The 26891-nt window shown below is 37.8% G+C and overlaps 2 protein-coding genes across 2 annotated transcripts; both read right to left on the bottom strand.

Moving 5' to 3' along the window:
• Positions 1-1279: 1279 nt before the first annotated feature.
• On the bottom strand, positions 1280-2707 carry LOC148915558 (uncharacterized). Its single transcript, XM_089041948.1, has 2 exons — positions 2357-2707; positions 1280-2158 (listed from the first exon to the last, which is right to left on the bottom strand). The coding sequence occupies exons 1-2, from the start codon at positions 2705-2707 to the stop codon at positions 1280-1282; spliced, it is 1230 nt and encodes a 409-aa protein (XP_088898074.1).
• A 21089-nt stretch (positions 2708-23796) lies between these two features.
• On the bottom strand, positions 23797-24790 carry LOC103336887 (uncharacterized). The gene has a single exon (XM_089042021.1). It carries the CDS (start codon positions 24681-24683, stop codon positions 23976-23978), a length of 708 nt encoding a protein of 235 aa, XP_088898147.1. The 5' UTR covers positions 24684-24790; the 3' UTR covers positions 23797-23975.
• Between the last annotated feature and the right edge of the window lie 2101 nt (positions 24791-26891).

Raw genomic sequence — 26891 nt, 5'->3', positions numbered from 1 at the left:
AGAGACCAAGCGATAATAGCCGCTGCTGTAAGCCTCTTTGACTGTGAATGGGCTTCCCATTGCAGGTCAAACTTGGAAGGTCTCGACACTTGTCTTCTTACATGCTCCACGACTTTTAGCACGAGGTCTCCTTGCTTGAAGGATCGAGGTTTGACTGTCCTGTTGTAAGCTTGGGCTACAGTTTTGTGGTACAACGATGTCTTCCTTTAGGCTTCCGCTCTTTTTCATCAAAACTTCGAGGTCCAACAGGCGCCAATCCGAGAATGACTTTGTATCCCATTCTAGGTGATTAACAGCTGATACTCTAGCTGTCGGGATGGTGATTTCCACGGGTGAAATAGCCTCAGACCCGTACACAAGTGAGTAAGGTGAAAAACCTGTAGCGCTCCTTGGTGAGGTGCGGTAAACCCACAGAGCATCCGGCAGGTGAACACTCCAGCCTCCTTGATACTCATATACCATCTTGCTTAGAATCCTTAATATCGTCTTATTGGTAGCCTCTGCTTGACCGTTTCCTTGCGGGTAATAAGGCGTAGAGCGACGATGCTTGATACCGTACCCACTAAGGGTTGAACTCACTTGCTTGTTAACAAAAGGCGTGTCATTGTCGGTGACCATCTTGTATGGGATTCCGAACCTACACACAATGTATTCCCGAATGAAATTCGAGACAGCAGCTCCTGTGGCCTTCCGAAGGGGAATTGCCTCAACCCATTTTGTGAAATACTCCGTAGCGGTAAAGATCCATATGTAGCCATCGGAAGGGGGATGGATTGTCCTGATCAAGTCAAGCCCCCAAGTGTGAAAGGGCCAAGGAGTGCGCATGTCCTGTAGCAACGTAGGAGGCTTGTGACTTAGATTGGCATGGACTTGGCCTGTGTGGCACTTCTTCACGAAGTTGTATGCATCATTCTTCATAGTATGTCAATAATACCCAACATTCAGCAGATGTCGATAAAGCCACTTCATTCCTTGGAGTTCACCACATTCTCCAGCATGAATTTCCTGCATAACTTGTTGTGCTTTTGATTCCCCCAAGCATTTTAATGGTTCACCATTGAACCCTTTGCGATAGAGAGTCGACCCATCTACGAAGTATCTTTTTATTGTCTTTTTGAGCTTGCGAACATGCTTGGAATTGGTTGGCAGGGTTCCGTCAATGAAGAATGCCAAGTATGGAGCCTTCCAATCCTCCGCGAATGAGATGGTGAATGATTCTTTAAGGGATGGTATTGTTGGACACTTGAGACAATTGGCTTAACTTCAGCTGCTTATTTCTTCATTTCTGGCGAGTAATAACCCTTACGTTGCAGACGTCGATACAAATGATTATTGGTTCCAAATTGCAAGTGTTATCATGTACTTCTTGGAGCTTCACTCGTGCTTCTGCTGACCCTATGCAACGGGTCAAAATATCTCCTGGAAGGCATCTGTACAGTTCCCCAAAGATGATAGCATAATCTTTTAACTCCTTGATGTCGTTTCCCTTACTTAACTTCTCCTTCACAAGTTTCCGCCAGTCACCTTCTTCCAGCGGCTGCTCATGAGCTATTGCTTCGATCACTAGCATGTCTTTCTTGATCACGGCAATGTTGGGTTGTTCTTCAACAAATGAAAGCTTTGATCCCAAAGTAGTCAATGCATCAGCATATCTATTAGTAACCCCTGGAATATGTTCCAACATAACTTGTTTGAAAGAATGAACAAGCCTTTCAGCAACTGTACGATATGACGCCAATGTTGTCTCTTTCACAGTAAAATTCCCTTGTAATTGACTCAACACCATATTTGAGTCCCCTATAATTTTAATTCTTTCTACACCCATCTCCCTTGCTGTAGACATCCCCATAATGAAAGCCTCATACTCTGCCATATTATTTGTGCATGGGAAATTTAGCTTGAACGAGAGGGCCTTAGCTTGCCCCTCATGATTAATGAGCACTACACCTGCTCCTCCACTTTTTGATGTAGAAGACCCATCAAAACAGAGGGTCCATGGTTCCTCCTCCATAACAACAGCAACTATTTCCGGCAGTTCCCCCAGAACCTCCTTAGAAAGCATTGATTCTTCTACTTCAGGAAATAGAGCCAGTATGTCAATCACGGCTTGTCGTTTGATGGCTTTTGGAGTGGTGCATATGATATCAAATTTGGACAACTATAGCAACCAACGTGCAAGACGTCCAGATAACACCGGCTTCGTGAGCAAGTATCTTACGGGATCAGACTTTACTATGAGTTGTAGCTTGTGAGCAAGGAAGTAGTGTCGCAGGCGCTGCGCAGCATAGACAAGAGCAAGGCACAAGAGTTCGGTCTTCGGATATCTCGTTTTAGCTCCCCTTAATTACCTACTCACATAATAAATGGGATTCTCTTCCCCACCATGATCATCTTGGGCAAGCAAAGCCCCAACCGCTGCGTTCGTCGTAGCCAAATAAAGTTTGAGTGGAAGTCCCGAAATAGGTGCCCTCATTGTGGGTAGCTTGGTGATCAGTTGTTGTCCCCATTGGTAAGCTTCTTGGCATTCCTGGCTCCATATATATGGCTTCCCTTTTTTGAGTAGATGAGTGAAAACACTCATCATGGCAACAATGCCTGGAATAAAACGCCGAATGTATGACAATCTTCCCATAAAACTTTTCAACTCCTTTGGATTCTTAGGTGGTGCAAGAGAGTATATGGCTTTGGGTTTTCTCAGAATCCACATCTATACCACGCTGGTGTACCTGAAAGCCAGGAACTTGCCGGATGAGACTCGAATGCACATTTCTTTGGGTTCATTTTTAACCCGTACAGCCGGCACCTTTCCGGCACCCGCCTCAGAACTTCCTAATGACTTCCTCTGGTTTTGGATTTTACTACAAGATCATCCACGTAGTCTTCCACCTCTTTTCCCATCATATCGTGAAACACTGCCATCATGGCCCGTTGGTAGGTAGCACCGGCGTTCTTGAGACCGAACAGCATGACCTTGTAGTAGAAATTTTCGTAGGGCGTTCAAAAGGCTGTCCTCTTAGCATCCTTGGGTGACATCTTGATTTGATTATAGCCACTGAACACATCCATGAATGACAGCAAGCCTTGACCTGAGGTTGAATCGATTAATACATCCATGTTGGGCAGCGGGAATTCATCCTTTGGGCAAGCTCGGTTGAGGTTTCGGTAGTTCGTGCATATTTTAATTACTCCAGTCTTCTTTTTCACGGGAACAATATTTGCTAGCCATGTTGGATGCTTGATTGGTTTGATGAATCCAACAGCTAACAACTTTTCAATTTCCACATTGATTTGTTTTTCAATTTTAGGATGAAAATTCCTCCTTGGCCGCATAGCAGGTTTTGTACCAAGCTCAATATTCAAAGTATGACTTATGGAGATACCAAGGCTCCTTCTCTTCACTTGTTAATTGAACACTAATGGAGATGGGTCTCGGGGCAGAGGGATCTTCACTCAAATCAATTGTTTCAGTGCTCAGCTACCGCTGTTGATCCATCTCGCATGTGTCTATGTGCTGTCATTGGCTCTTGGAAAGCACAAGGCGTGGATGCTTTGTCATCTGGATCCTTATGGTTGTTCGCTTGCATTGCTTTTCCTCCATACTGGGGGCTTTCCAGCAAGACACGGTTAAGTCCTCAATCCCATCATAAGCGATACATGCGCCCATCGCAGCCTCATCTTTGAGCATTGGGGATGGTCGTAGGCATGGTTGTTGACCTCCGAGTGCCTTTTTCTTTCTCGATCAACAGTGGTGATGAGCTCCTCGTTGCTTAGATCACGAATTTCAGTCCACGAAGGGAGATAGGTCCCGAAATCCTTGGATGGTTTGCTTCTAGCGCCTGTGCATTCGGTGTAAAATTTTGCCTCGGAGTAGTGAGCTTCGTTTTTGTTGAACAGTGCTTGGTTTCCAGGTATGCGGAATGGCCTCAGCCCAATCCTTCCCTTCACGCATTGATGGTAAATAGAGACTACAAGTTTATGCTTGTTAAGCCCTGACCTTCCAAGCAAAGCATGGTAAGCCACATTCACATCTACCACGTAAAACTTGGTAAGTGACCGGATTGGCCCCACCTTCAAGTTTACTTGCATGTGTCGGATCGTGATCTTACTCTTATTCCCGAAATCGCTGATGCTTGTTTGAGATTGCACGATTTTGGATAATGGAATACCAGTTGCCATAAGCACAGACAGAGGTAGTATATTGACAGAGGAGCCCGTGTCTAGCAAAGCTCTTCTTATAAACACATCGTTGATTTGTCCCTCCAAATAAAGTGGCCTCCTATGGGTATGGAACTTCCATGTCCTCGTCTGTGAAGACGATAGCATTGTCATTTCCTAAAAATGACCTTTGTAGTTGAGCGGTGAAGCAATGAGGATCAGATTCTGCAGAGATGTTCATGAGAGCTACAGCAGCTACTTCTCTAGCTTGAGGCCTAAAGCCAAGTTGGTCAAAGAGTGACTTGAATTTTGGGTTTCTTTAGAAGACCTGTGAAGCTGTCAGGCCCCTGTTTCAGACTTAAATATCGTTCCATCACACCTGTTTCAGCCTCTGTAAGGTTATGAAATGTTACACAACTGTTTCATGCTATCCCAATGAAGCCCCGAGTAGCATTCTTCCGGCATGTCGGGACAAAAACTTCATTGCACAGTCGTCACCCCATCCATCAGCGAGCGGCCATGGCATGTTGCAGCTTGCATGCTTCAAATATTTACACCAATATGCCTTCTCCATGTTTCCGCAAGGTTCCCACATAGCTTCCAACGGCTTTGGGTCATTCCTCTACGGATGGCACAATTCGTCATCATCAGAACATGTAATGACAGCAGCTACTTCTTTTCCCCTTCATTTTGGGAAGGGTCTTCATCTACTGTTTGCTTCCTAGAGGGAAGCTCAAGGACTCCCTCATGTATTTTAGCATGTAAAATCCTCCTTAGACTCTGACAGACAGTAGTTGGATGGTTCGTCATCTATGGCTAATGCTTGGTATGTCTCCTTCTTATCGCTCCTCCAAGTCCTCGCTGGTTTGACAGACATGCTCGTCTTTCTTACTGCTTCCAGCAGCCGGGAAAATTGACTGATGCCAATATTTTCCAAGTACACTCTATAGTCTGCTACAATGTTGTTGATGCAAATCTCAACAAGTGCCTCTTCATCCTTTTCGTCATAGCAATCGAGAGCCAAGTCCCGGAACCTTCTCACAAAGTCGACGGGATCCTCCCCTTGCTTTTGGCGAGTGTTATTGAGCTGTGTGGTGGTAACCCTCTCCTCGTGCTGAAATATTTTGTACAAAACCTGCTCGCCAAATCATCCCAGGAACGCATAAAGCCTAGTGCCAATATGGTGTACCATGTATAAGCCCGATCAGTGAGGCTCTTTGAGAATTCTCGGAGTCGAAGATTATAATCACCGGCGTGTGGCCCCAAAGCATCAAGGAATCGGTTGACATGTTCCTTTGGGCTTCCTTTCCTCCCATCGAAAATAACAAAGGTTGGTGTTTCGTAACTTTTGGGATAGGGCTGCTGGAGTAAGCTTGTTGGGTACGGTGGCTGAGGAAGATACTTCCAATCTTCCTGACTTCGGCTTAATTTCTTTTCTAGCATGGCAATGACATCTTCGTGAGTGACAAATGATGGCTCCTTTTGTTCAGAACTTTTTCTGGCAGCGACATGTTCCTCCTGTGGAAGCCTATCGTTTTCTTCACTCGGCTTAGCAATCGAACTTTTCAGCTATTTGATTGTTTCTGCCATTTTCTTCTGAGTCTCTCCCATAGCATGGATGGCTGCAACAACGTCTGTGAGGGTGAAAGCTCCTCACTATGACGTTCTTCTTCTCTTGAGGAGAAACATTTTGCCTTGATTCTGAGTCATCGTAGTCCAGCTCGTCTTGGGAAGCCATGGAATTGCTTCTAGTCTTCTTCTTTGGGGGCATTGGTGAAGATAATGGCCTAATCCCCAGTGAAGTCGCCAATTTATGTAGGGGGTTTTTGTTCCAGACAGCTTGACGAATGAGCTTGGGCTCTGTAAGAAGACAACGAGCAAAATCCCCAAATGCCGAGTTGAAACCAAGCTCCCAAGAGAATTTTTAGAAAATCTGATGAGATTTTAAAAGAACACTCTCAGGATCACTTTACTAACACCCAAATAAGCATGATGATTTCACTAATGACTTAGCCTGAGGAGCATGTGGCATGGGAGCTAAGCTTTCATGAGTTTAGCAATTTGAGAGAGAGAGAGAGAGAGAACAGCATGAGTTTCTTGCAGAGGATAAAATCTAAACTGGGAACGAAGGAAAAATTAGCAAGATTTTATCTCAGGGAAAGAAGAAAACAACGGAGAAAGAGGATTGGGTGGCTTGAGTAGATTCCAGGTTGCTTGACAAAGCTTGGTCAGGCTCTGGTTTCTTACAAAGGAAATATTAGCACGATTCCTATCCTAAGGGAGAAGAAGGATGAACGAAAGAAAGGTTTGGGTGGCTTGAGTAGATTCCAGTTTGCTTGACAAACCTTGGTCAGGCTCTGGATGGTTGAGTTGTGGATGGATTTTCTGGGTAGCAAAAGTCTCCTTTTATAGGCGTTAAGAGCTCTAATTTTGTCTGGTTTTCCTCTTCCTTTTTTCCTTGGCAGCTCCTACTTAGCCCTATTTTGATGAATTTCTCCATCCAAGGAGCATGGGTAAGGAACCTTTTATGGTTCCAATGGTTTGACGCAGCTGGGCTTTCCCATAGAGGGGAAGGCGCCACCTGCTTTCCTTATGTTTCTCCAAGGCAGAGCTTACAGAGGAAAAGAGAAGAGATGAAGCCTTTTGTCCGATGGACACTTCTCTCACCCCCATGGATTTCCTCTGGTCTTGCCATGGCTCCCTTGTGACCATTGTTTGGAGTTCAAACGGGAATAGGACTTGACGCCAGATTTTTGCAAGTTGCTGGGCTTGGGCTTGTACATATGGTATTGGGTCATCTGGCTTTGTTGCTTCTATCATTTTGACAGGCTTTCGTCAAGCTGCTGGAAAGGTTTTCTTTTTTTAATTCTATTGATGTGGGCTGGGCTAAATATCTTGGTAGGTTCTTTGGTGTCTTCCAGAGCATGGGTCAATTTTTCTCCTCTCTCTCATGCTAACTCATGTGCTTGGGTTCTAGGAACGGGCTTGAGTTTCAAAGCCCCAAGTGGCTTGAAACTTACGTTCCTTGAACCTCAATGGGCCCCGTAATTGCTTGTTTCCTTCCATACCACAACCTTCTCAGTAAGCCCCGGTTAATTTTGTGGCTTGGGCCCACTTAGGCTTGTAGCGTGGTTAGGTGTGAGATAACAATTTTGTGCTTGGCATGGCATGTTGCTTGGCATGTTTTAATTTTATCGTCCTTGGGAAGGACTGCGATGTTTAAGTTTGGCATGGGCTTGTAGAGCCGGTATATTTTATCTCAACCCTAGCATGGCTAATTTATTTAGCATGGCACGCGAACTACAACTCGCATGTGGTGGGTTCTCGTGTACTTCGCTTTACGCTTTTCCTTAGTAGAGTGTCGTTTTGGGTTGATATTTTATTGGGCCCAACCATGAATTTTTTGGGCCTCAACGATAGTATAGCCGTTCGGCTATACACAGTGTTCCCCTTAGTTGCTTTTAAAATTGTATAGCCGTGCGGCTATACGGTAAAAAAAAACCGGTGCTACTCGTTTGACGCGTGGCGCATAAATGGTGGGCGGGTCTGTATATAGTATAGCCGACCGGCTATTCTAGATTCTTTTCAAAATAGTATAGCCGTGCGGCTATACCATTTGCTCACTTTTTTCCCAAAATAGTATAGCCGACCGGCTTTACGCATTTGACACGTGGCACCTTGGCCCGGACGCGGCCCTTTTAAATAGTATAGCCGTGCGGCTATACGCTTTAAAATGAAAATAAATATTTAAAAATATAAAATTAGTTTCTTCTTAACCTTTATTTTTTGGCCTACTTCTTTAATTTAATATATGTAATTAAGTAATATGTTAGCCTTTTTTAATTACTTTAATTAGTAATTATATTTTAAACAACAAATAGAATAATGAAATTAAATATGGCATTTGCTCCACTAGGATACAACTTTCTAAATCAAAGTCCTAGCATGAGAGCTTTCATTTCTAGCGAAATTTTTGGGTTTATCGATGCGGCTATACAAGAATGATGATATGAATGTTCTCTACGAATTTATAGGACAAACTCAAAATATTATTTAAAAATAATTCAAATAATTAATTAACTAAATATATTAATTAACCATTGACCTAAAGGTCATACCCACAAACCACTCAATTGGGCAACTTGCGTGTCCAATCCGAACTACTCTATTTGCAAGAGTAAGTCTTATAAAGACCTCCAAGGAACTCTAGTGTTCCATTGTGGGACTAATTTCAACTCAAACATGTGAGATTGTTGATGAGAGTTCACCATACGAACTTGGTTTCTCTAATTGGGTATTAATTGCGTTGAAGGTGACACTGTGGCACCTGTTTATGGGTAAGTGGCCACTGGAAATTTGCAACACCATATATTAACTGCAAGTACAATACTCTTATATATTAATATTAATATATTTTGGACTTAATTGTTGCAATGGTCTCTAAACTAGTACACCCGAGTTGTATTTTCGTCCATGACATCCAAACCATAGACATAGACAAAACGTAGACAATCAGGAGAAATATATATTATCAGTGTAGTGTATAATTAAGTTCATTGGACCAGTGTCATACTTGCACGGCAGTGCCAAGGTATCGATCGGCATTTGTGTTCCATAAGAAGCATTAGGCAAAGGCCTGAGTTCTATTGCTGATATAAATGGAACTTCGGAGGCTGTGTTCACCAGACAAACATGTATATATAGTTTCGCAGTGTGACATGAATTAGCTCTTTGATCGTTGTTGCTTATGAGGTATTGCTTCTAGAGTTATTTATAGCAATGGTCCCTAAACTATACTTGGAGTTACATTTTGGTCACTTAACTCCAAAAATATAGTTACAGAGAGGTCACTCAATTAGGTGTTGTGTTGCACCATTAGTCCCTACTGTCAAGTCTCTCTAACAGTAGGGACTAATGGTGCAACACAACACCTAATTGAGTGACTTCAATAACTATTTTCAAAAAAATTCAAAAAAAAGAAAAGAAAAAAGAGAGGAGATGTTAGTTTCACACCTTGTGCAGCATCTGTAGCTATTTGAAGTCTACCTTCCCAAGTGAAGACAACTGGAGTGCTGTCTGCATCCACAGAAAATAAAAAATAATGTGGAGATCAAGGAATGTTTCTGCACAACTTAGAATTCTAGTGCTAAAAAAAATCAAAGCCTCCGGTAATTTATTGGTCGTTTTCCAACAAATTACAAGTTACTAAACAATGGTAAATTTTGGTATGGAATAGTTTCAATTGCAGCCAAACCTGACAGATATGCTGCTTGTAAGTTTCCATTTTCCATGTACTCATACACAAGCCCTATGTGATTTTCATCATTGCAATATCCTACAAGGCTTGTCAAGTTAATATGATGAACTCTCATCAGAAGATTAACCTGTAAGATAAGAGACCCCAATGAAACATCTTAGTTTATTATATAAGATTGAGCTCAAAATGATTGCATAGCTTATTTTAACAAAATGTGCCTCAGCATGAAATTGTTGAAGCCCTTGAACTGAAGACGGTGGTTCGTAATATAAAGCCCAATCCAGTCTGATCCTACCTCGCCCACCAAACAAGGCCTTAATCTCTTTCTCTCTATCTCTCTCAAGAACTACCCTCACCATTCCCTAGCCATTTGCCCCATCCCCAGCCACTCCCCAGACATTCTGCCTGATTTCCACCCCATATTTTCCTAACGGGTCGTTGCCCCGCTCCCCCCTCTCCATCTCTCCCCTTCCCTCGTACCCCTCTACTCATCACCCCCTTCCCACTTCTCCACTCGTTGGGCAGACCCTCCCATCCCCGACAACCCAAATCTTTTTTCAAGTTTTTTCTTCTAATGTTATATTTTACTTTTTAATGAAATTTAATATTCTTAGATTAATTCAATTCTTTTTATTAATTTCAAAAAGGTTTCTAGGTTTTTAAAAGACACAAAAACAAGTTTATCATGTTTATTTAACAGCAAATATAGCGGAATAGACAACATTCGCTAACGGTCCTAAACACATGGACGAAATTGGCCAAATTAAAAACACGAGAATTAAATTGACCAACATGGTAAAACATAGGGACTATTTTGACATTTAATCCTTTTTTTTTCTAACAAAATAATAGGGATTTTTTTTTTCCTTTTTTCCAATTGTGGGTTCAAGTCTTTACTTTCATTCAAGTCACAAACACTTTGGATTAGGTCACAACTTCATTTTGATTTTTTACATTGTTGCATTTAGTACTTAATCTCAATTTTCACAATTTTTTAAGTTTTTAAAAAAATAATATTAGTGTGAGAGTGTAAAAGAAATTTACTTATTAGTTTTGTCCCTCTAACTATTGTTAATGTTAGTGAGAACTGCTTGTGTGAAGGGGATTCAAACTTACATGCAAATGGGTAGATTCACTGTCCTGACCAACTTATATAATTCACGTCTGTTCTATGCATTTTTATATTAATTATGCCTGATAGTAAATTCAAAACTTAAGAGTATTTTAGTAGTTAAACTCCACTAGTCACCCATGGATTTGCATCAAAATGATTTCGGAGTTTCTCACCCTTAAATTTGCATCCAAATAATTTCGAGATTGCCATCCATTTGTTTGATTTGTAGGTTTTATACCCAAGCATGGGGGACTTCCAGAGAGGACCCTTGATTGCCTCTGTCATTTTTCTTCAGCTCATATTGTGCTACTTCAATAAAGAAACAGAAATTCTTGGCCCAGCAAGTCAACCATGCCTCTGTCATTTTCTTTAGCACGGATATGCTCCATTCTCCCCCAAGCCTTGTAGCTTCCTTTTTTTATTTTTGTATCTGTCCACCGCCTCCCCTTTTGTATCCTCCTCATCGGTTGAGCCCCATAAAAATTGGGACCACCAACCTCTCTTGAGATTGGCTGGTCAAACTCCCATTTGTTCTCAACTCCTTTCTTGCACCTGGATCACCAAGCTTCAAGGAAAATGAGGGGACTTGCACATGGGATCAAACCACTTTTGAATTGCTTTATCCTTTGGCTTTGAAATTTGAAAAGCATATGGGATAATTGGATTTACATGCTTTTTCTTTTGTTTCTTTGAAACACTTATCATCTATATTAGATAAGGGTTGCTGGATGTGGGCTTAGACAAACACAACCCAAGTGATATTTTTTTTTGGGTTCAACAACTCCATCATATCAAAAGTGCACTGGAAAATATTTCCTTCAAAGATTTCTTTAATGAGATGCTAGGGTGTGGTCTTATCGTCGTTTTAAACTGGGAATTCCACTTGCCATGTAAGAAGTTAACAGAGAGATACACAGTCACACACACGAAATGTTGAAATTGATAACATTTTAAAATTGTAGTTTTTTTTTTTGGTCTGAAAATTGTAGTTGATAATGTGAAAAAGAAAAAAAGAAAGAAAGGTTGTCTCCATTTTCAAAACTCACCCCAAATTTCATGTTCTATTTATTCTTCCATTTAAGAGTCATCTCGCAATATGATGTTACTAATCTACTAATATTACGCACACATGTATTTATATATAAATAAAATTCTTTAACCATGTTGTCCACGATTATACGAGTATGAAGGTGGTCACAACTTAGAATTTCTCATAATAATAAAACTAATTTCAAACTCATGTTGTAATTCGATTTAAAGTGCTATACTAATGCAATTCGATTTAATTATCATCATCATTAGTCCCATAAAGAATATGTGCCTAAATGCTGCTCCCGGAATTTCCTCCCAAGAAACTGGTGGAATTGGACAGAGTCCAACCAATTAGCCTAAGACGTTGTCGTTTTTCTTGAATTAACCTCGCTTTCTGTTTTAGAATTTAGACCAGGATTAATCAAAAGTCGTCTTCTAGAAAAGGCAGGAAGGAACAACAGCCTCGGAACTCGAAGATTATAGTGCCATTGCCGGCTCAACGTCATTGGTCGAATCAAATTCCTTTTCCCTACCGTTGCACCAGATCATCAACCCCCCACCCCCTCCCCAATTTCGATGGAAAAAAAAAAAAGAGTGTTGCAACCGTGTGCGTATGTCTGTCGCGATCTTCAGAACACAGAATCGGAGGTCCCATAAACGAGTTTCTGAAAAATAAAGTTGACCTAGACGTCGTGACAGCCAATCAAATAACTTTGTGTAAATCACGTGTAGGGTGGGGGCAACAACCACATGAGTTGTTCCTCTCCCAGGCCTGGGTCCCGCGCAAGACGTGTGGGACCACGGACGCACGGATCTGAGATGAATTGGAACGGAAGCTTTGTTCTCACGTAATGGCCGTACACGTGGATTGATCATGAATGATGGTTAGTTGCGAGTGGACTTGTGGGGCCCATTGGACAAAGTAACGTTTCGAATAGGGTGAGGGTACGCTGTGTCAGATGCATGCAAACAGCTGTGTTCTTTTTTCCTCTTCTCTGTGCATTGCACCCGACAAACATCTCACCCTAAATGCTCCTCTTTTTTAACAAAAAGGTTAAATTGGATTTTTTTAAATATAATAAAAAATATGTTTAATTAACAGAAAATATATTTATTTTATTTTCTTATCTTAATATACTTTGGAGTTTAATAAATATATTGTTATGGACAAAAGAAAAAACAAAATCTTATGAATTGTTACATCATGACCACACTAAGAGATGAGAATATGACAAGTGTTGGTAAGGAAGAAAACATGTGTGTGGATAGGAAAAGAGGTTTTCACCATTAAGTTTATAAATGTTTTGTTATTACCATAATATCTTTGCTGTAATTTACTTTATATAGTAAATTTAGCTTAATCTCTTTAAAGTCAATTTTACTCAACTAAAATCTATCTCTTTATATTTGTTTGAATAAAATTCTATTTTTTTTAAATAAAATCTGATGACTAGGATTCAACCCGACAAGTTATTTAATTAAGCACAAATGGAATTTATTGAAATTTTTTTATTCCTAAAATACCCCCAACTAAGCCATTATTGCACTTTGTATATTAATGTGGGAACCAATATAGAAACAAGTGACACAAATTGAATTTGGAAAGACCTCCAAATGGATGTAGGAATTAATTTGAAAACGTTTTAAAATTTAATAATAAATTCATATTTAACATACCTAATCGGTTTATTTAATAAACAAATTTATTTATTTGAATTATGAAGTATACATGATTAATTATCTATTATATTATTATTTTATAAATATAATAGTGTACATACAATTTTATGCTGAAGAAAAAAAAAACATTCCTATTACTTTTTTTACGAAAAATAACGTACCTATTCCATATTCTATGAAAAATAATGTACTTAGTAGGTCAATTTATATATAAAGCAAAAGGCAGAGAATGATGAAACATTTAAAATATCAGAAAATGTCATTGGTTAATCCAAACATTAATAATTGAAATTATTAACTAAATGAGGATAATATGGTAAATTCACTTTTTTCATATTTAAAAAAATTAAAATTAAAAGAAAATTAAGATAATGGATCCTATTTTTATGAAACACAACTACCCATTATCTTTTTTTAATTCTATAAAAAATTTAAATTTTTTTAAAAAAGCTTCTCACAGGGAAGCACGTCCAGGGAGGCTATCTACTTATTATTCAAATAATATACGCAACTTTTATAAACACATTTCAGATATAATTAATAATTTCCTATTATGTAATAATATAACTTGTAATTTACCTATTATGGGTATATTGTAAGGTATATTAAAGCTAACACATTCATAGGTATATTGTGAAAATAATTTACCTACCTGTATTGGATACAAGATATATAGGTAAATTTATAGGTACATTATATTGTATAATAATAATTTACCCATTATATTTTATTGGGATCAAAAAACAATTATTGGTTGAAAATTTAAGGATATTTTATTCTGGTCGAAATTTTATGGATCAGAGGAAATGCCCAAAAAAAAAAAAAATCTGTTGATATGTTATAAATGAGTAAGTATTAATTAGAAATGAGGGACTTAATGGCATGCTTGAAAACCGTCAGGTTGACTTATTTGAAATCTAGTGGCAAACAATGTAAATATGTAGGAGTACTATGACCTTTTATATCTTTTGTTTGAATTTGGGTTTTATACATATTTCAAAATTAATGGGTTGATGTCTAGAAAATATAAATTATAGGGGTCTATATTAGAGAAGCCCCTTACTTTATATTTATATATATATATATATAAATGATACTTGGTTTATTATGGGAGCTTTTCCTTGTTTCATTAGGGTAGAATAATTCAGAGTAGAAATTTTTCTGGGAAGCTCTTTCCGAATGTGTTATTCCCGTGTCAGAAATTTTTGTTTCTATATGGATTTTTTGTTTTCCTACTTGTATATATAGGGCCTCGACATCCATATTTGCACAGGGGCTCCAAAATCAATGGACCAACTCTGATTTAGACTTCATGCATTTATCCGTATTTCGCCTTATCCCAACTATTAGAATAATCTAATGGCTTGAACATAACATGTCAATTAGTATAAAATTGAATTTTTATTATACTTTCTTTTTCTAAACTAACAGTATCCCTGCCATTATCTCTTTGTCTCTCTCCTTTCCCTTCGTCTCCCTTTCCTCGATTCTGTCTTGCCCATTTCCCACTTCACAACAATCTCTACTACTAATGACGGACCCACAGTGGGGTCACTAGCGTCGAATGACCCCATGGAAGCCATAGAAATAGGTTTGGAGGTCCACCTGAGCTGGTTGAACGAACATACGGACTGCGCTCCAACTGCTCAATGGTTTTGCTTGAGAGGAAGAAGAAGAAGCACACGTTTCTTGTGTTCCTTCACTCTTACTTTTCATTTCAAACTCTGTTAAGAAAGACAGAGACATAGAGAAGAAAGAAAAAAATAGGGAGCCATGAAGAAGAGGAAATTTGAGAGAGAGAGAGAGAGAGAGAGAGAGATTTTTTAATTAAAAAATAATTTAAAAAGAATAATGTTACTCTTACCATATTTGTATACCACACCTCTATACCATCTTATATGGCATCTGAGGTGGGCAGTCACATCAATTAAAATTATTTAATATTTTCTTTTATTTTATAATTTATTCCAGTATTTATTTTTCTAATTGTCTTAATTAAAATACACTTCATTGATTTAATTGATGTGGCATATAATATGGCCATACCACATCATGTGGTATAGAAATGTGGGATAAAAATGTGGTAAGTGTAGCATTACTCTTTAAAAAAAATATGGGAGGCATCTAGAACAAAAGAGGCGTGAGAGAAGAATGATAGGGTTGAGTGGGAGAGAGGTAGGGATATTATTCGGGCTTTTGCTTAATTAGATGCGAAATTGGGCCTTAGACTTAGGGGTGAAGTTGGGTTTAAAGAGATTTGAATATCAATTGGGCTATTAAAACATTGGATTTAAAATATAAAAAGTTAACAAATTAATCTATCAATATATATTAATATAAAAATTAAATAAATACTATATTATATCAAAACGGATCGGATTATTATCATATCGGATAAAGCCAAATCCATATTTGTTCTGTTAACTTAACAAGTTAATAAATTCGGAACATAATCTGATTATCAGATAAAATCACGAGATCCATCTACTTCAAACCCCATTTCTATTTCTCCTCAACCTTAAACCCCCCAAATCTCGCCCCAAAACTCTTAACCCCCATCTCTTCTATTTCTCTACCACCTTTTACACTATGACCCTACGATGTAAGATTTTTGGATCAATCACTATTTACTACTCAACTTCAAAACCTAAATCAGAATCCCAAATAATATCTTAAATTTGATGAATCTTTTTTAACTTGGAATTTTATGCAATAATTTTAAAATTTAATTCATGGGCGCTTTTATCCCATCTTCCAATATCGTGAAAAGAAATATCATTAAACTAAGTGCTAGTTTGTAGAAGTTGTTCAAGGCTCATATTTTGCAACCTATTTGCAATAAAAGTTAGACATTGGCCTAAATTAACACGAGATAAAAATCTTATTATATACAAAGGTTTTGCTAACCTAGTTTGTCTTTGAATGCAAAACAATACAGTTTTATTGAACTTGAGCTAGGTTACAATTTAACGTGTATGCATTAAAAACCAAAACGCTTATTTTTTTTCATATCTTCAAGAACACAAGTATTAATGAAACATTGTTTTCTTCTTCACATTTTCACTTTAAAAATAAAGCAACGTTTGTATTTTGTATATGAACCACAGGTGGCGGGTTGACTGTTGAACTACAGGTGGCTTCGATAGTGATTTTCTCTTACTTTACAGAAAGGACGTCATTCCATTATTAATTAAGTCGTCAACACACAAACTCTCTCTGGTCTGTGAACGCTTTCTTGGACTAACTCTACATCAATGGTGTGCCATATTGTCAACCCTCCTAGAAGCTATGCACCTGCAATTTCTTTTATTTTCTTTTTCTTTTATTTTATTAGGAACAAACATGGTAGCTTCTGTACTTTGCATTAGAATGTTATGTGGCAACCATAATTACTATAGCTTCCCTAAATTACCCCAACCAAAAAAAGAAACTCCACAAATAATAAAAGCCAACTTTTTGAAGCAAATTAGAAAAGTTGAAGTTGAAGGGTATGTACATTAATTGCTGCTACCTAAATATTATACCTAACAATTTGACAATATATATAAGATGCTTGTCTTGCTTCCACACTCTAAAAGTGGACCATGGATTGTATTAATTCTTAGTTAGGTAATTTTCATTTTAGTATTTCAGCAAACTTTAATTTCATACCGATTTAATAAATTCGTTAGTCAATCTGTTAGGACCTCCGTTAAATGCTGACGTGGAACCACCAACTTCGCATTATGTGTCCCAAGTGAACCCCGTACTAAATGAAATCCCGCCAAAAAGCTGACGTGGCCACCTACCCCCACCTGTCAGCTGCCACGTGGCCTGACATCTTTATTTTAAAAATTTAAAAATTTAAAAAGCCAACCCCCGCTTAAGCTTTTGTCCAAACCTATTGTCTTCCCTAGAAAATGTTTAAAACCCAGCTTAAACCCGAGAAGAAACCATAGTTTAGACCAAAAACAAACTTCCCAAGAAGAAACCCACCTTAATCGAACCACTCCCACTTCTTTTCACTATACCATCGCAAAATCAAAGCAAAAATACTGAAGAACAGAGGAGCGGAAGAAGAAGGGCAACAATGTGAGTGCAGATGGCTTAGGTTAAGCGCGATATCTCATACGGTAAGTTTGTATTGACGGTTTTCATGTTCATTTCGGTTTATGGTTTGGGTTTATATAGGCAGAGGATTTGTGTTAGGGTTTCTATTGATGGCATTGGTGTTTGTCAGAGGCTTTAGGGTTTTTGTTTGTTAGTGGGGATCTTTCATGGCAATGGGTGTTTGATACTTTCCCATAGTGTGACATGCTGCTAAATAACCTCTTTTATCTTAAAGGCTAGATCGAAGCCAATACTAACCATGTTGAAGACTATTAGAACAATGCTCCTGATAAGAAACTTGTTCATGCAGGAGATGGAACTTGACAGGTATTCCACGCATTAATTCATGCTTGTGCATCCATATACAGCTCCACCATCATGATCTTAATCAACTGTTTCGTCTCAGCCAAGTACTTCTATAGCTCCACAACAAACTCAATCATCCCAAACCAACCCAAGAGATTATTCAAAGAAGGGTTATGGTAGGAAGATGAAGACTGCTTTCAATGAATGACTTAGACTGATGGATAGGATATTTTGAGGGACACATTTTGGTTAACTAGTTTGATGGATATTTTGGTTAGACTGATTTACAATGAAGGGTTGGTATTGGATAGGGTATTTCGAAGGACACGTTTTAGATAGAGATACATCTTGGATATGGATACATCTTGAATGAATGATGCTGGTTAATAAAAAAAACACATGATTGTTAAGAAATGGTGATTTCATATCAAGGATTCAGGTCATTACAGAGCCATATTACAAAACGTTGCACCTCATTACGTATCCATTTCATTCAATTCGAATACATATGACTACTAAATTTAAATACTAAATCAGCACCTTGCCGTTACATAAACGACTGACCCCTAATCCCTAACACACATATTTCCCTTTCATCATCAAAGCAACAAGCAGCATCCAAGACAACTTAAAAGAACCAGAGTTTCCTTTTCCTTGCACGAATTTGTAGCATCTCATCATCTATATTATGTATCCTCTTAAGAAGCCCATCTATCAACTTCTTCGTATGGGGGGAGTTCTCTACATCATACCACACCCAGAACGAGCAACCATCACTTCTCTACAAATAGAGTTCGATTTACTCCATTTGACCCAAAAACATACAAGACCCAGATCAATTTTACATGAAAAATAATTCAACTTACCTGTGCTCTCACATCAAACCTTCTACCAAGGTTCGAATTAGTCCAAGAAGTCAAGCTCTTCGCCCTCAACTCAACCCATAGTACGTAGAAGTTCACTGGCATTTTCCTTTTCGACTCAGATATCCCAGACATGGACGTCATGGCTAAGATATGTAGGCAATTCTTCTCTCTCACCTTTACTCAAGATTCGTTGTCCTCAATTCCAATGTTCTTCTCTCTGATTAGGGCATTTGGGGTTAGGTTGGGATAAATAGCTGATGGCCATGGCTTTTTCTCGATAATTTCTTTAGCGGCAAGGGTTGTTGGCTTTTGAATTTTTTTAATAAAGATGTCAGGCAACGTGGCAAATAAGAGGCGGGGTAAGTGGCCATGTTAGCTTTTTTGGCGGGATTTCATTTAGTACCGGGGGCAATTGGGACACGTAATGCAAAGCTGGTGGTTCGACGTATGCTTTTAACAGAGGTCTTGATAGATTGGCTAACGAATGTATTAAACTGGTATGGAATTAAAGATTATGTATGCGAATGAGATGAAAAAAACTCGATGTATCGAATGCTGAAACAAGGACAAATTCATAGTAATAAATTGAAAATTGCCATAATTTTTATTTAGCTGTGTGGTTCATATTCACAGTTATATATGCTATAAAATAAAAGTTGGGTGTTTGATTGAATTTTGATTCTAGTAATTTGATGAAGTACATTATTTTGAATATATATATATAGAGAGAGAGAGGAAAAATTGAAGGTACATTGATGCTTGTAAGAACATTAATAATGTAACTTTATTTTTATTTTATTTTTTACCTATGCATAAATATCCATATTAATGTGCCCACAGATAATGCATGAGGTCGAGGAATGAGGACATACACATGGAGACTAAGGCTGTACCGGCCAATGCCATCAGCTGACCGCAGCAAAAGCTAAAGTTGTGGCTGCCTAACATGGCGTCTGCTAGGTATATGTTATCTACAATTAATCCCATGCACAGGTTTGGTTTGGCTGTTTCTTCAGAAGCTAGCTATAATAGTCACTGCACAAATGGATCCAATTCTGTCAAACTCTTTTTATGACTTTTTCTGCATTTGAATGGTAGCCACTAACTGACTCACTCATGTCGGAACCTAAGATTCTCTTCCAAAACCATACAAGTTTTCCTCTCCTCTTACATATATCATCATGTGCCCTAAATAAAGAACCCAAAAAGAAAATAAAATAATAATAACCAAGAGAAAGTGCCATTTATCTCTTAGAGTGCACCTAACTTCTTCCATATGTGGGGGACCCTATTGGAATCCAAATTGTCTTTATTATGCTTCTCTGAGACCATTTGCCAATGTAGGTTGTATGATATCTCACTATCATCAAACAGTCAAAAATAGCTGTATGGTATTGTTTTAAAAGACGAGACACTATTGTTAATTATGTGAGTTAGGCTAATTCACCGTCTTGCACTCAAGGTTCCTCTCGTATCGTTTTGTAGTGACACTGTGAATGTAATTGTGTACGATCTTAGATGTTAATAAAGTTTCAGAAGTTTAACCAAAATTCATAAATAAATAAAAACATTAGTGGCCTGCATCAAAGTGATGACTGCTATAATCTGATGTAACAATTAGGACATAGAATCTCCCACAATATCTTTTGGTGGGGTTTTTGCCACAATATCTTGTTTGTAGCCATAGAAATCTGGCCTTCTATTTTATTTTTGTAGTTCATTGAATTTTATATATGTAGGACACAGAGACAGAACTTTACAGATTTTCTATACATGTCACACTCGCTAAAGTAACACAATTTCCAGAAGCCTTTTGAATGGATGTATTATTCTAATTAGATACAAAGGATTTGTCAAAAAATTCTGTTCAAATCTTTTCTTTATTTATAGACTTGACGTTTAAAATATCAACTCTTTTAGACTTTTACTTGGTCCAAAAACACTGGCAGTGTGATGGCTAGGACCACAATCACAAGCACTTTACTGCTGAGCGCCGAGCAGCGGCGGATTAAAAAAATAATAAGCAATGCTTTAAGTTCATGGGGAGAAGATTTAACAGTTGTTCTAACCATTTCAGAATCTTTGATTCTTAATTTCTTAATGATTTAATTGGTAAAAGGACCAAGTCAAGCTAGGCCAAGTCCCACTCACCACCAACACCACAATTCACTTAGTCAAAATCAAAACGCTAATCCGCCTCTTAAACCAGAATTAGAATGGTAGAGAGGAGTTTTTTAATTTGCAATATTTTATTACATTTGTTTTGTCCGGCGTGTTTGATTGGTTTATATTGTTAGTTTGCTAGTCGGAGAAATGCTGTTCTATTCTTATCTGAATGTGTGGCACCTATTCATAATACGGCAAATAATTTGAGAATATTTATTTATGTTGAGAGACATTATATAGTATTCACAACTCTAAATTGGAAATACTTTGTTTATTAAATTTGATCAACTACTATACATGTGATAAGGTTCGCAGGGCTCAATAGAAAATTGGTACTGTTTTTGTCGATCCAATGGTTCGAATGTGCTTGCAGATTCTCAAATCCAAATTAATATTGCAAACACGTGATTAAGGTTACTTAGAAGGATTTATGTATTTGCCTTGGAGACTTGCCGTAAAATCTCGGGTTCTTCCAGATGAAAACATCTCGTTACACTAATCGAGACGCAATGATTAACATTTCAAGATACATGAAACTTGTAGTGAATATGACATGTTGGTCTCAAGTCATTAGTATTTATTGCTCAAGATCATTTGGTCTTAATCGTTGTGGAATATTAAATGGCTGAAAGGATTGAAGAGCAATTTGACAATCGCAAGTCCAAAAACATAAAAAAATCAACCTTTGCAGATTTGGGTTCAGAGCTCCAATATAGACTTGTGATAAGTAATTTTTACGAGACGAGCGCAACTTGCCGCTTTTCTATGACACATGGGCTTATTATGCCAAATTCTAGCATTTACTAGGTCAAAACTGTGTTTTAAGTTTGATGGTATTTTTGAAATTTTGTTAATTTCATTTCATTGTTCGACAATCAATTTGAAAGAAGAGAGAAAGAGGGGGAGAAAGGGAGAGAGAGGAGGGAAGTTGATTATTTTTAATTTTTTAATTTATTTAAGGTTAACATTGTTATATTGAGAGTTAAGTGGTTGGACATGTGTCAAGAAATGAAATGAGAAATATGGAGAAGATATGGGAAATGAAGACAATAGATCCGGACTCAATTTGGGAATAGCCTTCGAGAAACCCTAATTCTATATAAAATATCACGAGGAGAAAAATATACACTCCAAATTATTTTAATTTATGTATTGTTCTTTGTACTTTACAATATAGGTGAATAACTTAAACTATTTGTAATTAATTGTAACTTGTGGCTCATCATTTGCTTCAAAATTGTCTCACCCTTTGAAGGAATCTAAAGAAATAATTAGAAATGGTTCCAAAGATTATTCAAATGTCACATTGGCCATTTGTGTGGACCTGCCAAACTTTCTAATAACTCACAGACAGTAAGCCGCTCATTCAATATCCTGCATTCACGAGAACAGATATGTCATGGACATTATTTTCAAGTTAAGATTAATTATATATGTAAGTTGCTGTTGTTGGATGTTGAATATTGTTGATGATGATTCTATTATTACTAAACTTTCACACTGCTTTCAAACGTCCCTTCACAAAAGTTCTTTGAATTATTTGAGGTCTCTTGACATGATGACCCAATGAGCCAATAATACCATGCACTACTTTATACTTCTGGTGTTCTTCTTTTTGACATTGATACAAAGTTACTTTAAACACTTTATTTCAGTGCAAAGGGTTTGCAGCTCGAGTGTTGTTAAGAGCATATTCAAGAGCATTTACCTATGCACCGAAGTTCTAGTTTCGATTCTCCTTTCCTTCAATATATATCATTTGTATAAAAATACTTCTTTTCAGTTGAATAAGAAAACATAGCTATTTAAAAGAAAAACCTATATTTCAGTTTTTTAGGTATGATATTATTTAAATTTTGATAAAATTATACAATTTTATTCTAGGAGGTGAAATATATTTTCTTTAGAAATAATCAAGGTTGAGTTCCTATTCTTAAGTATGTAGTTTAGAATATTATTTTCGAATTGATCCAAAAAACGACATAATTAATAAATTAATACGATTTTTTGGTGGGATTAGTTTCCATTCCCATGACACAATTAATTAAACAAATCAAGTTAAGAGTTGACTTTAGTCATAAATTAAGGTTAGGATCAATTAAAATCGACGGCAAATCCATGCATGACACAATTAGATTGTGATGCTTCCCTCCAAATTAGGGTTTAACCATTTATTACCGTTATAAATCACATGCACAAAATAATAATAATAATAATAATAAATCCGGAAGATACATTCTATCTTTGTTTGTTTTTTATAGTCCTTCCAAGATCTAGGAAATCGTCAGCCTCACATTTTCACCCTCTAAAATCATAATGTGCCCTAAACCACTAAATTAAGAAGAGACATAAGTCACATAACACCTATATATAACGGCCCTACCTTCATCCAAATCTTACCTTCCGGCCCCTTACCCAAATTATTATTTTTGCTGAAATTCCCTAACTAGACATATCAACTAACAAAGTACACAACTATTATCGTTTTGGAAAGAAAGTACACTACAGATGCAAATATTCTTTTTGGACACCTTTACTTTTAGTAATTAAAATTTGGTACTCCTTTTAATTAGTGGCGGTAACCGACCAACTATCATTGACGACATTGATACAGTCGATAACCGATGATCGACGATTCCGATGGTACCTGCGATTCAGTGGCGATTCCAATTTATCCGATACCAAAGCCTCTCGTTCAGTTATCGGTTATGCGAGTTCGGTTCGGTTCAGTTCCTCTAGTTCTAATTACCTTTAGTTAACTAAAGATTCCCAAGTTGATATTTATTTTCCAATATCCACATACCTGCCACGTGTACCAAAGTAGTTCCAAGTTGATATTTAATTCAGTCAAGGCTTGCAACGAGGCTGGAAGTTGTCAACAAAATCCAACCCACCCAGCAGCCTTCTCATGCGCCAAAACTGCTTCCCACGTTCAGTTAGTTAAATTTACCCGCAACTAAACGTAACGCCGAAAAATATTGCATGAGATAATTTATGGTAAAAACTAAAGATCATAAGTAAATGTAGGCTAGGGAGCCCTTTTGCATCCGAGCTCGATATTTCTGTAAGTGCATAAATAAATAAATAAATAAACCCAGAAATTTAGCATACAAATTTAGTGGATGCACAGATTGATCACAAATCACTGAATTTGCCAAACTTTGCAATACATAATCCCAAGTTACATTCGAATTATTACCATTGCAAGATCAAAATTCCTCATCGGGTCTTTCAAATTCCAAAAATTAAAATTATTAGATTTCTTTTTAGTGTTAATTTAATTATTTTTTGTTTTACAAGAGAAATATAATTAACCTCTGTACACAGGCGACCGCTCGGAAACAATCTTCGAAATTTTGGAATGCCGGAAGGCCTTGATCGGACTCGGAAAATACCAGCCCCTACCCTTCGCCGGCGGTCTCTCGCCTGCGGCATCGCCGGAATTCGACGACATCATCGGTACGGCCACCGACCTCGATTTCCTCATCATATTCCTCCTCATCGCAGCATCTGCGTCTTCTACTTCCTCTATTTCTCCCACTACTTTCTTCTCCGGTGTCGTTTCGTGTTCTCCATTTGCCTCGCTTCTCTTGCTCCTCTGAGATGACCGAAACATCGACGACCAAAACGACGGCGTTTTCGTCCGACCGCCGCCGCTATGCGGCTCGCTCCGGTCGAAATCCACATGGCCGACTCCGCCGCCGCCGACGAACCTTGACCTCGAACGCAGGAAGGGGATCGCCACCGATCGGGACCGTCGGAATGACGGCTCGCTCTCGAGAAGCTTCGCGACACGGACGCCGTCGCCGCCGGTAAACCGGGAGGACGACGACGACGAGGAAGAAGACGACGTCGTCGCAGTAGCGCAGCATCCGCAGGGGCGCACGTTAGCGCATTCGGGGCAGAGGATGACGAGGCGCTCGCGGAGGCAGACGGGGCAGATTCCGCTCTTGCGGCGCTTGGAGGGGTGTTTTGGACATTTCCACACCTCCTCTTCGTCCACGTAAACCGCCGCCATTTCTGGTTGTGAGATTCTTGTTTTGCTCTCTCTCTCTCTCTACTTTCTCTCTCTCCGGTTTGCTTCTTCTTCTGTGTGCCTCTCTCTGTGGCTTCGTTTTGGCTGAGGTTTATAAAAGGTGGGGTTTGATTGGGGAAGACAACTTAACCGCGGTTAATATTTTAACCCGGGTTAAGGTAATACGGTGTTATGGCGTCGATTAGTAAACCTTGGTGGACGGAACGCCCGCGTTTTGGGCTTTAAATGGATCCGGTGGATAGAGGTAGAGGTCTTGAATGGGAGTCTCTATGTTGTCAAAGCTGCCCTCCACTCTTGACTTATTTACGGAAACGCCATGTGGCAGTTCACACGTGCAACATGGGGAGAGAAGTGTAAAATGGGACTGGTCGTAGGCCGACAACTGCATTGTGGGTCCCATTGGGTAGAAAAGATGAATTGATTATTAAGTATCTTTGTAGGTGTGTATTGACCTTTTGAGTTGAGCAATTCTTTTCCTCATAAAGTATGTGTTACTAGAACTTTTGACCAAAGGGATCTCGCTAATTGACTTTGTAAAACAACTAAGTCAAAATTACTTTAATCTATGAATATCATCGTGTACAGAGTAGAAGGCCTTTAGCAAAAAAGATCATGGAGGTACAAGTTTCCATGTTAATTTTGAGATATTATTGAACTACATGAAAAAGATCACTATCTTAAGATCTTTCTTTTGATTTTAATTGGGGAGAGAATTGATAAATAAAGTAAAGATATCACTAGTCTAAACACATCTATAACAACATTTTTAAGAGAGATGTCAAATTCAACGTCGAGGCAAAATCAGCTAAAAACAAACGATAAAAATACTCCAATCGAACAGTCTAAAGCCCATACAAAATTGATGCCATAAAGTTGAGGTGTTATTTTTTGCATTACGACTTTCTAAACCAAATGACCCGCCAAATAATCTTTGGGCTTTGTTACTGTCACTGCTTTTTATTTTTAATTGTTAAAAAGTCACTTTCAATAATTTATTATTATTTGCTCTTTCTTCAGTTACTATTACTTTATTTACTGCTTATTTTATTAAATACAAAAGACATATGGGTTGTAATGAAGCATAGGCAAAAGAGTAGATAAATTTCAGTTGCTTTATCACATTAGCATTTTCATGCTCTAAGAGAAAAGGTAAATGAACAGATAAAATATACATACTTTCCCCAACAAGGTAATATTGTCTACTTCAAAGTGAAGAGGTATATTGGGTCCTATTTATTTTTTATAATAAAATATCATCTCCACTCTCTCACCTACTTTCTATAAAATAAAATAATAAATGTAAAAGATAAAAATAAATAATATAATAATATAATAATGATTTGTACACTTGCATTGCTTAGGCTCTTGGAGTGACCAACCCTTTTCATTAGGCAACATGCCACCTAGGTTGTCATAGTACAATTTCCCCTATTTCATTTGCATACTACCTTGGAGATGGTCATGTCAAATTGCCACATAAGCCACCAAATTTCAAACTGATATTTTATTAAATTTTGATTGATATCAGTTCCTTAAAAAAAAAAACCAAAGTTCAATTACAAAAAATTATAAAAAATTAGTTTTAGGATATTAATCATTAAAACATTAAGAAGTAAATATGAAAACATTGAAAAAACAACCTAGCCACAAGGGCGGGAGGAAGATGTTACGTAGTGGTATGACTGGCAAGAGAAGCAACATATTTTTGAGAGATGGAGATGGGGTGTATGGCTGGGGCTGGTGGGTAAAACAAAATATTATTTTAATAATTTCTATTTTTATTTTTCCCATTTGTAAAAAAATTTAGATAAATTAAATGTAATATGAAAGTCAATACATTTAATAAGGGTAATATTATCAAATCACGATGTGACTTGGATTTAGGGTTTGGAGGCCAAAATCCATTGTGAGAAAGATACCTTTAGAGCCCAGAATATTCCATTGGAGCTCTAAATGAGTTTCTATCCACCATTTTTAAAGCCCCATTTAGGGACCATGATTGGGTTTGCCCTTATAAGGCCACAACATACTTTCTTCATTTTATTATTAATTTTCTTCTTTTCTTGTTTTCTTCTTTTTCTTTTTCTTTTTCACTTTAATTTCTTTTATTTTTCCTTTTTAACTCTATAAATAAATCAAAAAGAAGAAGAAAAAAAAAACTTTATGAATTAATCAAGTTGGGAAAATTCA

The sequence above is a fragment of the Prunus mume genome, linkage group LG7, assembly GCF_029339155.1.
Source record: "Prunus mume cultivar Tortuosa linkage group LG7, ASM2933915v1, whole genome shotgun sequence".
Taxonomy (NCBI): domain Eukaryota; kingdom Viridiplantae; phylum Streptophyta; class Magnoliopsida; order Rosales; family Rosaceae; genus Prunus; species Prunus mume.
This window is presented reverse-complemented; position numbering and strand designations above follow the sequence as displayed.